The sequence below is a fragment of the Symphalangus syndactylus genome, chromosome 6 (genome assembly GCF_028878055.3).
Source record: "Symphalangus syndactylus isolate Jambi chromosome 6, NHGRI_mSymSyn1-v2.1_pri, whole genome shotgun sequence".
NCBI lineage: Eukaryota > Metazoa > Chordata > Mammalia > Primates > Hylobatidae > Symphalangus > Symphalangus syndactylus.
The window spans coordinates 53,505,765-53,522,668 of NC_072428.2; the positions used below are offsets into that span (position 1 = coordinate 53,505,765).

A 16,904-nucleotide genomic window follows, 5' to 3' on the forward strand; every position below is an offset into this window, starting at 1 on the left:
TCTTCCAATATAAGGTTTTAAGTTTCTGGCTTCTGTTTTATTTCCTAATCCTAATATACTTCTTGTGCAGTATTAAGGTAGGTATTAGCGATAGATAAAATAAAACAGTACCTGTTCTCAAACATTGCAATCTAGAAAAAATAAGGCAGGATTTTTACACCCAAACACCACACAAATAATGAACTATACCGTGTGCTACTCTTTACCACCTACCCTTCAAAATTAATGTTCCTTGGGGTTCCAAACTCAACTTCTCACCTATTCTATATACTATGTAACTACCATCTGATAGGCAACTGACCCTCAAAGCGAGATCCTGAGGCCCAAATTCTCATTTAAGTGCCAGATATTTGATTACCTTCCAAACATATTCACCCCGGTGTTTCCCAGGCTCTTCAGAATAAACATATCCAAAATGAAACTCATCATCTCCTTCAAATTGTATCCCTCTTCCTTCTATGGTCTCTCCTAATGTGTGCATCTCCACACCATCTATCAAATCATCTATCAAAACTATAGGTAGTACAGTTTAACTTCCCCTTCCTGATCTTCCTCCTCATCTCTACTTAGAAAATTTATACTCATTCCTCAAGATTCTATCCAAACATCACTTCTTCTATAAAGCTTTCCTTTATCATTAGGCAAAATTAACCTTTATATTTTCTAGGCTTTCCTAAGAGTGTTTTCACATTACTACTGCAAGTAAGTTATTAGTTAATATTAAGTGACTTTAGGCACTTAATTTCTTTGAGTTTCTAATTCTAGGCCTTAAACTCCTTGAGGGCACAAAGCTTACCTTACTCATCTCTGTACTCACCATATCCAGTATAAAGTATTCAACAAACAGTGAATAAATGAAGATAAAGTGCCATTCCTAACTCTATAGTTGAAAAGTTAATATTAATGTGTCTAGCTTGCTGTATCCCCTCTGAATTTCGGTCATGTTAGAAGGCAATTGCTTGTGATCAGCTCTGTGAATAGACCCTATCAAATCCCCACTTCTCAGAAATGGCCCACCACTGTGCTCATGTTCATCCTGTGGGCTGTGGCTAAATTAGCTGTTTATACATGCTTTACAAATCTGTCAATTCTCTGTTCTAGGATCTCTGAAAGTTTAAGAAAACAAGTTTCTAAAAATGACTATGACAGTATATTCCCAATGGACATCTAATCTAAAAACTTTAGGTCTTATTGAGAAGATGGGTTCACTGACTCTATAAAAGTACAGGAAATATTTGTATGTTCAAAGAATAAAACAATAAATACAATAAAACAAATTAGGGAAACATTAAATGTGCTTTCCTGTAACATCAAGTCCTTCATGAATACTCACTTACCAGCCCTTGATAAACCAGGGAGCCCCTGAATTTTCACAAGTTGCTTATAAGGTTGCTTACATTTCTTGTGAATAAAAACTGTGTTAGAAAGATAGCCCCCTCCTTGCTGGTCTGTTTGTAAAGGTGTTCAAAGCCCTTCTGATGTTATGACTAGGAGTTCAGACTCCTAGATTTTGCATCAGTCAGCGCATTGACCCTGAGTCTCAGCTCTCCTTCTCACAGATGTCTTCAGAGTCCAGTTCTATAATATGCTTTTTCTCATCAACTTTTTATCTTTCCTCAAATTGTCATTGCAAAAATCTCTATTATATTGCTTGCTTTATATCACCTTCTATTACCAGTTGCAGTTCCTTCTTTTCCTACTTATGCTTAAAAAAAAGGTCTTATAATTCACATATATTGAAAGGGAAATTCATACAATTGCTAAAGCATACATGAAAAATTATGTATATATACACTAGATTTTTGTGTAAAAGAAAAAAACAGTGCCTGGGGCAGGGTTTCTACATGGAGGTCAGTGCTTTCGTTCACTTGATGTGTTCATGGACCTTCAGAGGCATCTTGAGGATCACAGGAATTTCCAACTACAACTGATTGAGAATCCAGCATGAGAAAAATGAGGCTCTTAAACCCTGATATTCAGACACCATAGCAGTGACTTCAGGCTTTTGATAAGCTTTCAAGTCTGTAAATACAATGTTCATTTACCTTCTTTTTCAAAATTCAATTTAATGTGAAAAACTGACGAATCTAATATTCCCATTTTGCTATATTAATTCAGATAAAAATGAGCCAATTAAAAAAATGTGACCTAAAGTATATAACATATGTAGGTCAAATGAAACCACCACTACCTGAGAATGGGTCCATGCTCACTTCTAATAGAGAACAAACTATTAGCAACAATAACATTTATTTGCATAATAATTTTCTCAGAAATGTTAAAACACATACTTTGCCTCGATGTCAGCTTTCTCTCGTACTGCATGAGCCATCTGTTCAGTCTCAAAGTATTTCTTTTTGCCTTTAGCTAAATCTTTCACTGTCTCTTGTAATTCAGTTTGGATCTTTGTCAATTGGTCCACACACTGTAAAATACAAAAGTACAGTCATTGTGATTTTAGTTTTCAGGCTTACAGAAAATGACTTCGTCCTAAGGACTATACACTATGCCTTCAGGATGGAAATCCAGGGGAAAAGTCAGTACTTTCAGTGTCCTCCAAATTGCAAATTAAAATCCTGGTATTTCCATCTCAAGTACTACACATCAAACAGTGTCACAGTTTGCCTAACAACCATACATTGAGAAATAACCCGAGTGCTGCTGCTGACTGACATTAAGGTAAGACATGGAAGAGTAACTGTGAAAAACGTTCTTACTGTTGGAGATATCATGATAATAAAAGCAAAAGAATAAGGCAATTCTGTATTTCTCCATAATCTTAACAAAGTCTCTATGTTTGGGTAACCGATAGTGCAAAGGGTACTAAAGAATTCACCCCTTAGACAAGAGGGAGTGAAATCTGGGTAGTCTGACTTGGTAAGTCCAAGGTGAACAAGAGAAGCACGAAACCTGGGTACCACATAACAATTACTCAAAACCACCCCCTGCCCAACTCTGTGGATACACATATACATTCGAGGAGAAGGGATGGACATAACAACTAAAACAATGTTTAATCAATTAACTCTTATAACACACTGGGGCCAAAGCAACACTGCCTCAGGACCCTTCTGAGTATCCAAAGGAGATTGACCCCACTTTGAAACAAACCAATGAGAAGTTTCACCAGCCTGAGGCCAGCTTAGAGCAGTTACATCTAAAAACTTCTAAGCCTGAAATAGCACTGGTGGAGACTGGCAAAAGCTCAGCAAAGCAGGAAGAGACACTGGTGAGGGACTATTGTGCAAGGGTGAATAGTGTGGAGGAGGGCAAGGACATCAGAAGAATGAGGATAAAACAAGAATAAACTTAACCATATGACATACAGGCTAGACTTTCCCAGAAGCTGTTAGGTTTTAAGAAAGGACTACAGGGGATGAGACATCTAGAAGATTCCGCATGGACAGATAAAAGCAAAATAACCACTCATATTTATTAAGCACTTAATAAGTGTTAGGCTGTGAAGGAAAAGGTTAAAAAAACACAAAATAAAACAAAACTTCTCTCCCTGCACGAAACCGGGCCTTTGCTTAACTTTCTAGATCTGTGTTTCAATAGAAACCTGATGAGAAGACACAATGTCAGCTGTGTTATTAGGCAACATTGCTTACAAACTCTGGTAGGCAAACTGGATCAATTTGGGATAAACTAAAAATTAACTACAAATATCTGATAGGAACCCTCCACCCCAAATCAACAGAATATACATTCTTCTCAGCACCACACTGCACTTATTCCAAAATTGACCACATAGTTGGAAGTAAAGCACTCCTCAGCAAATGTAAAAGAACAGAAATTATAACAAACTGTCTCTCAGACCACAGTAAAATCAAACTAGAACTCAAGATTAAGAAACTCACTCAAAACCGCTCAACTACATGGAAACTGAACAACCTGCTCCTGAATGACTACTGGGTACATGACGAAATGAAGGCAGAAATAAAGCTGTTTTCTTTGAAACCAACGAGAACAAAGACACAACATACCAGAATCTCTGGGACACATTCAAAGCAGTGTGTAGAGGGAAATTTATAGCACTAAATGCCCACAAGAGAAAGCAGGAAAGATCCAAAATTGACACCCTAACAACACAATTAAAAGAACTAGAGAAGCAAGAGCAAACACATTCAAAAGCTAGCAGCAGGCAAGAAATAACCAAGATCAGAGCAGAACTGAAGGAAATAGAGACACAAAAAACCCTTCAAAAAATCAATGAATCCAGGAGCTGGTTTTTTGAAAAGATCAACAAAATTGATAGACTGCTAGCAAGATTAATAAAGAAGAAAAGGGAGAAGAATCAAATAGACGCAATAAAAAATGATCAAGGGGATATCACCACCGATCCGACAGAAATACAAACTACCATCAGACAATACTATAAACACCTCTATGCAAATAAACTAGAAAATCTAGAAGAAATGGATAAATTCCTCGACACACCCTCCCAAGACTAAACCAAGAAGAAGTTGAATCTCTAAATAGACCAATAACAGGCTCTGAAATTGAGGCAATAATTAATAGCCTACTAACCAAAAAAAGTCCAGGACCAGATGGATTCACAGCCGAATTCTACCAGAGGTACAAGGAGGAGCTTGTATCACTCCTTCTGAAACTATTCCAATCAATAGAAAAAGAGGGAATCCTCCCTAACTCATTTTATGAGGCCAGCATCATCCTGATACCAAAGCCTGGCAGTGACGCAACAAAAAAAGGGAATTTTAGACCAATATCCCTGATGAACATCGATGCAAAAATCCTCAATAAAATACTGGCAAACCGAATCCAGCAGCACACCAAAAGCTTATCCACCATGATCAAGCGGGCTTCATCCCTGGGATGCAAGGCTGGTTCAACATACGCAAATCAATAAACATAATCCAGCATATAAACAGAACCAAAGACAAAAACCACATGATTATCTCAATAGATGCAGAAAAGGCCTTTGACAAAATTCAACAACCCTTCATGCTAAAAACTCTCAATAAATTAGGTATTGATGGGATGTATCTCAAAATAATAAGAGCTATCTATGACAAACTCACAACCAATATCATACTGAATGGGCAAAAACTGGAAGCATTCCCTTTGAAAACTGGCACAAGACAGGGATGCCCCCTCTCACCACTCCTATTCAACATAGTGCTGGAAGTTCTGGCCAGGGCAATCAGGCAGGAGAAGGAAATAAAGGGTATTCAATTAGCAAAAGAGGAAGTCAAATTGTCCCTGTTTGCAGATGACATGATTGTGTATCTAGAAAACCCCATTGTCTCAGCCCAAAATCTCCTTAAGCTGATAGGCAACTTCAGCAAAGTCTCAGAATACAAAATCAATGTGCAAAAATCACAAGCATTCTTATACAAGAATAACAGACAAACAGAGAGCCAAATCATGAGTGAACTCCCATTCACAATTGCTTCAAAGAGAATAAAATACCTAGGACTCCAACCTACAAGGGACGTGAAGGACCTCTTCACACAGAACTATAAACCACTGCTCAATGAAATAAAAGAGGATACAAACAAATGGAAGAACATTCCACACTCATGGGTAGGAAGAATCAATATCATGAAAATAGCCATACTGCCCAAGGTAATTTATAGATTCAACGCCATTGCCATCAAGCTACCAATGACTTTCTCACAGAATTGGAAAAAACTAAAGTTCATATGGAACCAAAAAAGAGCCCGCATTGCCAAGTCAATCCTAAGCCAAAAGAACAAAGATGCAGGCATCACACCACCTGACTTCAAACTATACTACGAGGCTACAGTAACCAAAACAGCATGGTACTGGTACCAAAACAGAGATATAGACCAATGGAACAGAACAGAGCCCTCAGAAATGATGCCACATATCTACAACTATCTGATCTTTGACAAACCTGACAAAAACAAGAAATGGGGAAAGGATTCCCTATTTAATAAATGGTGCTGGGAAAACTGGCTGGCCATATGTAGAAAGCTGCAACTGGATCCCTTCCTTACACCTTATACAAAAATTAATTCAAGATGGATTAAAGACTTACATGTTAGACCTAAAACCATAAAAACCCTAGAAGAAAACCTAGGCAATACCATTCAGGACATAGGCGTGGGCAAGGACTTCATGTCTAAAACACCAAAAGCAATGGCAACAAAAGCCAAAATTGACAAATGGGATCTAATTAAACTAAAGAGCTTCTGCACAGCAAAAGAAACTACCATCAGAGTGAACAGGCAACCTACAGAATGGGAGAAAATTTTTGCAATCTGCTCATCTGACAAAGGGTTAATATCCAGAATCTACAACGAACTCAAACACATTTACAAGAAAAAAACAAACAACCCCATCAAAAAGTGGGCAAAGGATATGGACACACACTTCTCAAAAGAAGACATTTAGGCAGCCAAAAAACACATGAAAAAATACTCATCACTGGTCATCAGAGAAATGCAAATCAAAACCACAATGAGATACCATCTCACACCAGTTAGAATGGCGATCATTAAAGTCAGGAAACAACAGGTGCTGGAGAGGATGTGGAGAAATAGGAACACTTTTACACTGTTGGTGGGACTGTAAACTAGTTCAACCATTGTGGAAGTCAGTGTGGCGATTCCTCAGGGATCTAGAACTAGAAATACCATTTGACCCAGCCATCCCATTACTGGGTATATACCCAAAGGATTATAAATCATGCTGCTATAAAGACACATGCACACGTATGTCTATTGTGGCACTATCCACAATAGCAAAGACTTGGAACCAACCCAAATGTCCAACAACGATAGACTGGATTAAGAAAATGTGGCACATGTACACCATGGAATACTATGCAGCCATAAAAAGGATGATTTCATGTCCTTTGTAGGGACATGGATGAAGCTGGAAACCATCATTCTCAGCAAACTATCACAAGGACAAAAAACCAAACACCGCATGTTCTCACTTCAGAGGTGGGAATTGAACGATGAGAACACATGGACACAGGAAGGGGAACATCACACACCAGGGCCTATTGTGGGGTGGGGGAGGGGTGAGGGATAGCATTTGGAGATATACCTAATGTTAAATGACGAGTTGCTGGGTGCAGCACACCAACATGGCACATGTATACATATGTAACTAACCTGCACGTTGTGCACATGTACCCTAAAACTCAAAGTATAATAAAAACAAACAAACAAATAAATAAATAAATATCTGATAGAAAAGCCATGGCTTTGGGCTTCTGTGAGTATGGTGTATCTGGACATGTCCCTTACAGAGACGCTGGAAGCTCTGTCTATAGAGTTGTTGTAAAAAATTTTAGTCTCCTTTAGGGGCTAAAGCTGGCTCTGCAAATGTGTCTCACTCCCTTGTCCTAGACCTGTCACTTGGAGACCAAACAGAATAACTGGTCAGCTATGTGGGCCGAGACATACAATAGGGGGAGAATTATTTCCATTAATGCTAGATGCTTCCCTATTGGCAAATTGTGTTTCCTGTACTCTGTCCTTCTCAGTAAACCTCTTGTCAGGTGTGTCCTATGAGAGCCACGGGAGTCTGAATGCTTATTACTTCTAAAAAGATCCCTTGTGGGCACTGCACAGGTGCTATGTTTCGCACTTTACAGGTATTATCACATTTAGTCCTTGAAACGACTCTATGAAAAAGGTAGTAGTAGTAGTAGTAGTAGTAGTAGTAGTGGCAGCAGTAGTAGTAGTAGTGATCCCATTAAGATGAGAAAATAGACTCAGATGTTAAATAATTTACTCCGAGTCACACGGCAAGGATGTGATGATACCATTTACTATGCAACCCATTAAAGTGTGTACCCTAGTTCTGTGATGACCATGTTTTAAAATATAGTGTAAACTCACAGTGAAACCCCGTCTCTACTAAAAATACAAAAAAATTAGCTGGGCGTGGTGGTGGGTGCCTATAGTCTCAGGTACTCGGGAGGCTGAGGCAGGAGGATGGCGTGAACCCGGGAGGCAGAGCTTGCAGTGAGCCGAGATCATGCCACTGCACTCCAGCCTGGGTGACAGAGCGAGACTCCGTCTCAAAAAAAAAAAAAAAGATATAGTGCAAACTGTATCTTATAGATGTAGTTTATCTTAAAAGCTTTAAAAAAATTGACATATAATTCACATACAAAAAAATTCACCTTTTTTAAAGTATACAATTCAATGGTGACAAGGTTGTTCAACCATCACTCTGCTTGAATTCCAAAACATTTTCCTACCCCAAAAGGAAACTCTGTATCCATTAGCTGTCCCCATTTCTCCCCACCTCCAACAACAATTAATCTACTTTTTGTCTCTATGGAGTTCCTTTCTGGGATATTTAGTACAAATGGAATCAAATAATATGTGGCCTTATGTTTCTCACTTCTTTCACTTATCAAAACATTTTTAGGGTTCATTCAAGTTGTAGCAGCTATCAGTACTTCATTCCTTTTTATCGCCAAATAGTATTTTGTTACATATAAACTAAAAGTAAGCCTTTATCTTGCAGAAAGAATAGCTGTTTTCCCCCCTAAATTGTAATAGTACTTATCAAATACAAAGCTTTTGTTTAATAAGTGATAAGATGACAACCTGACACTCCCATAAAGAAGTGCTAAACATTCTAATAATGCTGTATTTGCAGGTGTGAAGAGCTAAAAGCAGGCTCCATGGCTACAATTTTGATATTAAGAACCAAAAACTGGGCCAGGTGCGGTGGCTCACACCTGTAATCTTAGCACTTTGGGAGGCTGAGGCGGCCAGATATCTTGAGCCCTGGAGTTCGAGACCACCCTGGGCAACATGGTGAAACCTCATCTCTACAAAAAAAGTACAAAAATCAGCCCGGTGTGGTGGCAAGCACCTGTAGTCCCAACTACTTGGGAGGCTGGGGTGGAAAGTTCACTTGAGCCCAAGAGGTTGAGGCCGCAGTGAGCCGTATTCATGCCACCACACTCTAGCATGGGTGACAGAGCAGAGAAAAATTCTGTCTCAAAAAAAAAAAAAAAAAGGAAGAAGTTAAAAGTATAGTCTCTGAGTATGACAAAGACACAATAATAAGCTTGCTAATAACTTGAATATAGGAATAAAAGTAAAAGTAACCTGGGCCAACACATCGAAGTCCTACAAATGATTAGGTTCTCTAACCCAGTAATAATGCCCTAGAAATTTATCCTAAGAAAAAAATTTAAAAAGTTAATTTTTACTGTAGACTTAAGGGTAATGTCCAAAACCAGATGTATAATTAAAGAAAGCAGAATGGAAAATTCACAAAATAATAAAAAATAATACACATAAAGGTTATGTAGAAACATGAACAATTAATTAGGAAATTGGGAGAATGAGGATAAAAGGAGTAAGAGAATTAAGTAGTCTACTATGGTGAAGGCATTTACATGTATTTTTCTATAAACCTGTTTCAATATTAAGCTTTGTTTTAAAAGCATTGTACAGGATTTGGAATTAGGAAGTACTAGTATATTCAAGTTCCCACTCTGTTATTTACTACCTAAGTCTCTTTAACAGTTTTAGCTTTAGTTTTATCATTTGTAAAATAATAATACTTAAATACTATCAGGGTTGTGTAAAAATCAAATGAGACTATAATGGATATGGCAGCAGTTGGCAAACTCTAAAGTGTTATACAAATGTGAACCACAATATTTCAAGGAAGGTAAGTAAACTCTAGTATAAATGAGAAAGATAAGGACAAAAGTATGGTTAAGTAAACATAAGAATGGCAAAAAGCCTTAAGTTATTGTGGCTCTCATTCTAATTTTTAAGCAAATGTCAGCATACAGAAAATAATTTCGAAAAATGTAATAATTCTCGTAATCCTCATTATAAACTGGGGCTCTTCATAATTGTAATATAATTGTGTTTATCTTCCAAGCATCATAAAAGAAAATAGTCAAATTAGAGAAAATCTTAAAAAGAACATGAACTTTAAAATGTTATAGAGGAAGAATTTTAAGTCAGATTGGTTCTGATCATGACAGAACAACTTGGATCAGACTACCTTTCTCTAGTCTGGAAAGTGCAAAAGTTGAACAAAATACATTTTTTAAAAACTGCCAGCATTAAAGAACACCACCACACACTGGACTTAAAGGACTAAGACACCCGGCAGAAGAGGAATACACCAAGGTAAGTCTTAAATTCAACTTGACGTTTTTCCTCAGAGCATTTGTTGAATCATGGTATAAAGAAATAGGACAGAAACAGAAAGTGGCATTTTTACTAGACTGGGGAGACAGAGGTTGGAGTTTAGGGATGCCAAAAGAACAGGAACTTGAGAGGTAAGGGTCTAGAAAGAGGGGTACTGCAGAAAAGCAAGTCCAAAAATCTGTATGCAATTTCCCCTTGGTTAATAGATGACTTCTAAAAAGCAGGTGTTGGGTAAAATGCCAAGAAATCCAGTAGAGAATCATAGCCAAGAGGCTAAAGAGTGAACAGAGATCAGAGCATCAGAGCAGCTACACGATGTTGAGAAGACAAAGGTTAGAGTTCAAGTCTTGTCAAATTAGAAGGGTCTTGGTAAGCACCCTGTATTTTCAGTTAAAACTCTAGGAGTAAGTGAAACAGAATAGCCCTAAAAAGCCTAAAACCAGAGATCCTAACAGAATCAAGGTGATCTAATAGCATTCTATCCGCCTGCCAGAAGAAAGCTTAACCCTCTTTGGAAATAACATCTTCCCAGAGCCTCTACAATTTTTATCCACAATGTCCAATATTGTGAGTCATAATCAAACAGAAGACCCAAATAACCAAAAATCAAGAAAAACTGCAGGCAGTTAAAAGAGACCTACAGTAATTCAGATAGTGAAATTATATAATAGAGATCAGTAGTAACATGTTTAAGAGGATAAAGGAAAAACATGGAGAATTGTACCAGAAACATGGAATGTATTATTTAAAAGTCAAATAAAAATCCTGGAACTGAAAAGTACATTAAGATTCCAAAATATGAGGTTTTTTTTTGTTTTGTTTTTGAGAAAGGGTCTCCCTCTGTCACCCAGGCTGGAGTGCAGTGGCATGATCTCGACTTACTGCAATCTCTACCTCCTGGGCTCAAGTGATCCTCCTGCCTCAACCTCCCAAGTAGCTGGGACTACAGGCATGAACCACCACACCTGGCTAATTTTTGCATTTTTTGTAGAGACGGGATTTCGCCATGTTGGCCAGGCTGATCTTGAACTGAAATGATCCTTCCACCTCGGCCCCCAAAAGTGCTGAAATTACAGGCGTGAACCACCACTCCCGTCCCCAAAAGATGAGTTTTTAAAGCAGATTCAAAATAGACAGTATATTAATAAACTTGTTAAATATTCAGATTGAAGTACACAGAGAAAAAAGGGTGGAAAACAGAAAATGCTGAAAAAGTAGAAAAGACACATGAACAGAGTCAAAAAGTCTAACAGCCAAAAAGTCATAAATGGGAGTTAAATGGAATTATCTTGCTAGAAGATTTTTATATTGTTCATGAGGTAGTAAATTCAAGGTAGATTGTAATAATTCAAGGTAGATTGTAATAAGTTAATTTGGACCAGGCGAGGTGGCTCACGCCTGTAATCCCCGCACTTTGGGAGGCTGAGGCACGCAGATCACTTGAGGTCAGGAGTTCAGGACCAGCCTGGCCAACATGGTGAAACCCTGTCTCTACTAAAAATACAATAAAATTAGCCAGGCGTGGTGGCACACGCCTGTAATCCCAGCCACTCAGGAGACTGGGGTGGGAGGATCGCCTGAGCCCGAGAGGCAGAGGCTGCTGTGAGCGAGATCATGCCACTGCACTCCAGCCTGGGTGACAGAGCGAGACTCCGTCTCAAAAAAAAAAAGTTAATTTGGAACAAGGTTTGGGGAATAGTAAAATTAATGATTCAAGGTAATGTAATAAGTTAGGGAGGCATATTATAATCTCTAAGGTAATTACTAAAAGTATATAGGATTTAAAAAGTAAGAAGCTAATAGTGGAGGAAAAAATTGATAATAAAGAATATTAGATTGCTTAATATCACTAACCATCAGTGAAATACAGATCAAAGCCACAATAAAATATTAATTACCTCACACCTGTTAGGAGGCTACTGTTTTTTAAAAAGATAACAGATGTTGGCAAGGCTGTAGAGAAATTGGAGCCCTTGTGCACTGTTGGTGGGAATGCCAAATGATGCAGCTGCTATGCAAAACAACTCTGGTCATTTGGGAAAATGAAAAATCTGGGATTGCTACCTTTAAGATTTATAAATCTGGCACATTGGGGGTCACCATCTGGAGAGGGTTGTTAGTGAGTGAAGCCATTCAGAAAAGCAGAGCTAATGGATGGAAAGAAAGTCTGAATTCTAATACCATCATTTGAACCCCTAGATCCACCCACGCTTGAAGTCCTTCAATTTTCAGTTATACAAGCAGATACATTCCCTTCTTGGCTTAAAGCAGTTTGAAGGAGGTTTCTGTCATTTGCTATCTCAGAGTCCTGACAGGTATACCCAATATGTACTGAATATTTAACAATTGCTTAGATGTAACATAGATTATCAGCTATAATATAAAACAAGTTAATTCACAGACATGAGCATTTGTTGAATCTTACCAAAGATTCTTTTTTTTTTTTTTTTTTTTTTTTTGAGATAGAGTCTCACTCTGTCACCCAGGCTGGAGTGCAGTGGCATGATCTCAGCTCACTGCAACCTCCACCTCCCGCGTTCAAGCAATTCTCATGTCTCAGCCTCCCGAGTAGCTGGAACTACAGGCGCACGCCACCACACCCAGCTAATTTTTGTATTTTAGTAGAGATGGGGTTTCACCATACTGGTCAGGCTGGTCTTGAATTCCTAACCTCAGGTAATCCACCTGGCTCGGCCATCCAAAGTCCTGGGATTACAGGTGTGAGCCACTGCACCCGGCCTTATCAAACATTCTTTGCCCAGGAATGTCAGTTAAATTCAGGTCTGAGACTACTTCATCAATGGAAGAGAAGAGCACCAGAGGTAGTTAAACTCTCGAAATATTCTGATATTGAGTAAGGTGGCAGTAATTCAATTAGATCTGATGAATGCACCGGAAATTTGAAATGCAGTATTTCCTCCTGTTTGGGAAGTTATACTAGTATTAATTCTCTGCCCCTACCTTCTACCCTCTTTCTGCACAATCAGACACACACACACACACACACACACACTTTCTTCCAACTCAAAATCACTGGCCAGTGATTACATAGGTTACTCACTATGTTTGTTTTGAAAGAGATATTTTTTGGCAAAGATAAAACACAGGCATTCTTATACAAATACGTTTAACTGACTAATATTAGGTGAGTGCTCTAAAGAAATTAACATTTTACATAAAGACACATATACATTTAACATTGATTTCATGCTACTAGAATCATCTTTGGCAAACGGAAAATTGGGGGGTTTTTGGTGGGAAAGGTGTTTGTAAAAATGTTCTGAAAATCCAAATGACAATTAGAATCAAAACACTGGATGGCTTCTAAAATATTATTTCCCTAAATAATTACTTTAATGTTTTCTTTCTTTTACTTTAATATTTTTAAAGTATTAATACTTCCACAAGAAAATTTTAATTACTTATTAGGTATAATGATAATCTCAATTTTTGTAACTCTATTTCCAAAAGAATGCAATTCAATCACCTATTTTCAACAGCCAACTTTTCTAAAAAGTCACATTAAGCAATGTCATTTTCCTATGAATTTTTTATTTCTGTGTAATAAAATATGTCCATTTGAAAACATTTACTCATGTGTAACCCACAGAATTAAAGTTTAGAGTCCATCAGGTTTTTTAAAATAAGTTTTTTATATTTAGTCAAAATGTGTCAATTTCCTTTAAATTATTATACAAAATAGGTCAAGTTGAAAGTAAGACAAATTAATGTAAACTTTTTTCAAGAATTAGTGGGATTAATAACCTTGTAACTATTCTAAAATACATCAAACTATACCGATATTGTGAAACTAAGTAGATCTATGTACTTGAATTATGCCAAAAAGTGGTATTTCTAAAAAGTATTTACTGAGCTTTTTGAACGTCCATGGATTTGAATTACATTCATTTTTAGCAGTTAATAAAACATAGTACTTAATGAGAACATGTTGAAATCAGAAAATCCTAGTAAAATGTCAACCAGAAGAAACATATGGGACCATATAGTTTTAAATAAAATTTAGCATAATCCTGCAGATTATAAATGTAGCACTGAGATATTAAAATGCATATAAGAACAGAAATAAAAACAATACCCTTTTTAGCTGCTGTTCTTTTAAGCTTCTCACTGTCCTTGCAGGCTCAGAAATGAAGTTTTTATAGTTTTCACATATATTCATCCGAGACTGGGCTACCTGCATTGTTCCCTCGAGAAAAGATTTCCAAACGGGATACATGCTCCTAAATTCAAAGAGGGATAGAAAAGCATTAGGCAGGGAACAGGAAGAAAAAGTTGGCTAACATTTGCTCACAGGGCAGCACTGACAGAATAAATCAATATCTTCTTTAATGTATTTATAATGGTTTATAGGCAATATGTCAGCACACATAAGAAGCAACATGGCATATACTCTATTCTTATAGCTCAGCAATAGGGAGTTTTGATTCACTAGTTATTCTTAATAATGGAGCAAAGTACTACAAGAATTACAAAGCTAACACTATAAAAATTAGTGAATATTTCAGACTCTCCAAGTCTTTTGCTGTCACAAGGCCATAATTATGAATATCAAGTTTTATTACTTCATTAAGGTATTTTCCTAATTTTACTAATAAGGTAACTGAGGCCCAGAGAGATTTTAGAGTATCACTTTAGGTCATATAAGAAGAAGGTGGCACTACTGAGATACAAGATGAAGACTGGGTACCTCTACATATAGTACATTGTCTTTCAACGACATCATTTTACATAAACTGAAGCGGCTCTAAAAATATATCATGAACAACTGTTTATGTGCTTGCAAAGTCTATTTTGTCTGACAAAAGAAATCTATAATTGTGTTGCTCCACATCTGCCTCCCTGTTATAACAATGCTTAGCATCACACTGTGCTTCAGATTCATTCCAAGCAAGTCCCATCACCTTTGCTTGATAAATGTGCTCAGTAATCTCAGTCAAGTCAAAGAATTATTAATCCTTTGCTTTTTCTAGCTAATTTCCTCTTCAACCTTCTTTCCTACTTGCTAAATGCCTTAGTCAATTCTAGCATGCTCCTACACTATTTATAAACACAATCGATAACTTATAACAATGGTAGTGCTTTATTTTTTAAAATGAGTCCTTAAAGTGAAATTCTGATAGATTATAATATTCATCTCCTGAGATTTCCCTTTTGTGGGAAATCCATATCGATTTTCAACCACAGCAACATGTGGGACTAAATGCTATACAGAATGCTCACTGTGGTCAACAGATGACAGTGTAGAAGCAAGAAAAAGAAAAATTTCCTGGGTCCCTATCTTAGAAATAAAGAAAAAAACTTGATAAACTATGGTTTTCAATCATGGAGTCTTACAAATTAGTTCATATAATATACCAGATGAATTAGTTTAGATGGAAATAGTCATTATTTAGGCAGAGGTGTATCACTATCCCTTTGGAAAGATTCAATGTGTTGCACCAGCAAAAACTGTCAGCATAAAAGCACTGATGAAGTTAAGAAGAGCAAAATGAACGCCCTCCATGGCCTCACTGCATGACAACCAATGGAACTTGCAATGTAAACTCACCACAGGCTCTCCCTCCTAAGCAGTCCCAACAATTGATTTTCTTGAAGAATGCGCTGAGAGAAAAATTCAGTACTATGATTTGTAACTATTAATTTATACTTAAAATACATTTTAAAATAATAAAGAAAATGAAAAAGAACCATTATGAATTGTGATAGGAAGAAAGAGAGGAAGGGAGAGACCCTTCATCCATGTTCTTCTCTCAGTGTAACACCCTCTTCTCTTTATCCTTTCTCCTAGCTAATAGCTGTTCGCCCTTCCAGTCTCAGTTTAAATGTAACTTCTTTGGGAAGTCTTTCACTATCACCACCAAACCAACCCCCAAACTCAATCAAGTTATTCTTTGTTAGTTGTTCATGGCTCCAGCACTTTTCTTTTAATTATAAATATTTTAATGTAATTGTTTATTAACATCTGTCCCTCTCACTATAGTGAAAGCTCTATGAAGGCAGGGGTATATGTCTTGCTATTGCAAGGACCTAGCAAATAAAGAATGGTTACAATAATATGTGTTGAAGGAGTAAATAAATGAATGGATGAATGTATTAACTATGAAGACTGTACAATAAAAAGACAAATCCTTTCATTAAAAAGATGGTTTAAAAAGAGACCTTTAGAGTTTAGCAGATTTATAGCAGGGAAACATATCCTGAACACTGATATACCATGAAAAGCACAGAATTCAGTCACCAGTCAGAAGACCTAAGTTCAACTTCTAGTTTTAACAAAATAATCATAAGTAGCACACTTCACTATACTTTCATTTCCTCAACGGGCAAATGGAGAAATAACAAAAATACCTGCACCACTTACCTCACAGCGCTATTTTAAAAATTAAATGCAAATGATACGAAAATCCATGATACACAGATTCTTTTAAATGAATACATAGTAACAGTAGCAGAATTGTAACAGAAATAGAAGCACTTCTTGTTAACATAATAGTGGTACTCCCAATGGTAGTGGTGTTTTTCATTCTAATTAAGGAAAAATAATCATAGGCCATAGAGTGATTTTTTTTTTTTTTTTTTTTTTTTTGAGATGGAGTCTCGCTCTGTCACCCAGGCTGGAGTGCAGTGGCGCAATCTTGGCTCACTGCAAGCTCCGCCTCCCGAGTTCACGCCATTCTCCTGCCTCAGCCTCTCCGAGTAGCTGGGACTACAGGCGCCCGCCACCATGCCCGGCTAATTTTTTGTATT

The 16,904-nt window shown here is 37.2% G+C and overlaps 1 protein-coding gene across 3 annotated transcripts in view; it reads right to left on the minus strand.

Annotated features, from left to right (window-relative positions):
- The window catches only part of FCHSD2 (FCH and double SH3 domains 2), a 342,640-nt gene that overhangs the window by 167,857 nt on the left and 157,879 nt on the right, over positions 1-16,904 (minus strand). For all 3 annotated transcript variants that reach the window (XM_055282851.2, XM_063641345.1, XM_055282853.2), the window contains exons 5-6: positions 14,233-14,377; positions 2,292-2,425 (exon numbers count right to left, since the gene is read on the minus strand). In XM_055282851.2, coding sequence (XP_055138826.1) covers positions 2,292-2,425; positions 14,233-14,377 — 279 coding nt within the window. The remainder of the gene's footprint in view (positions 1-2,291; positions 2,426-14,232; positions 14,378-16,904) is intronic.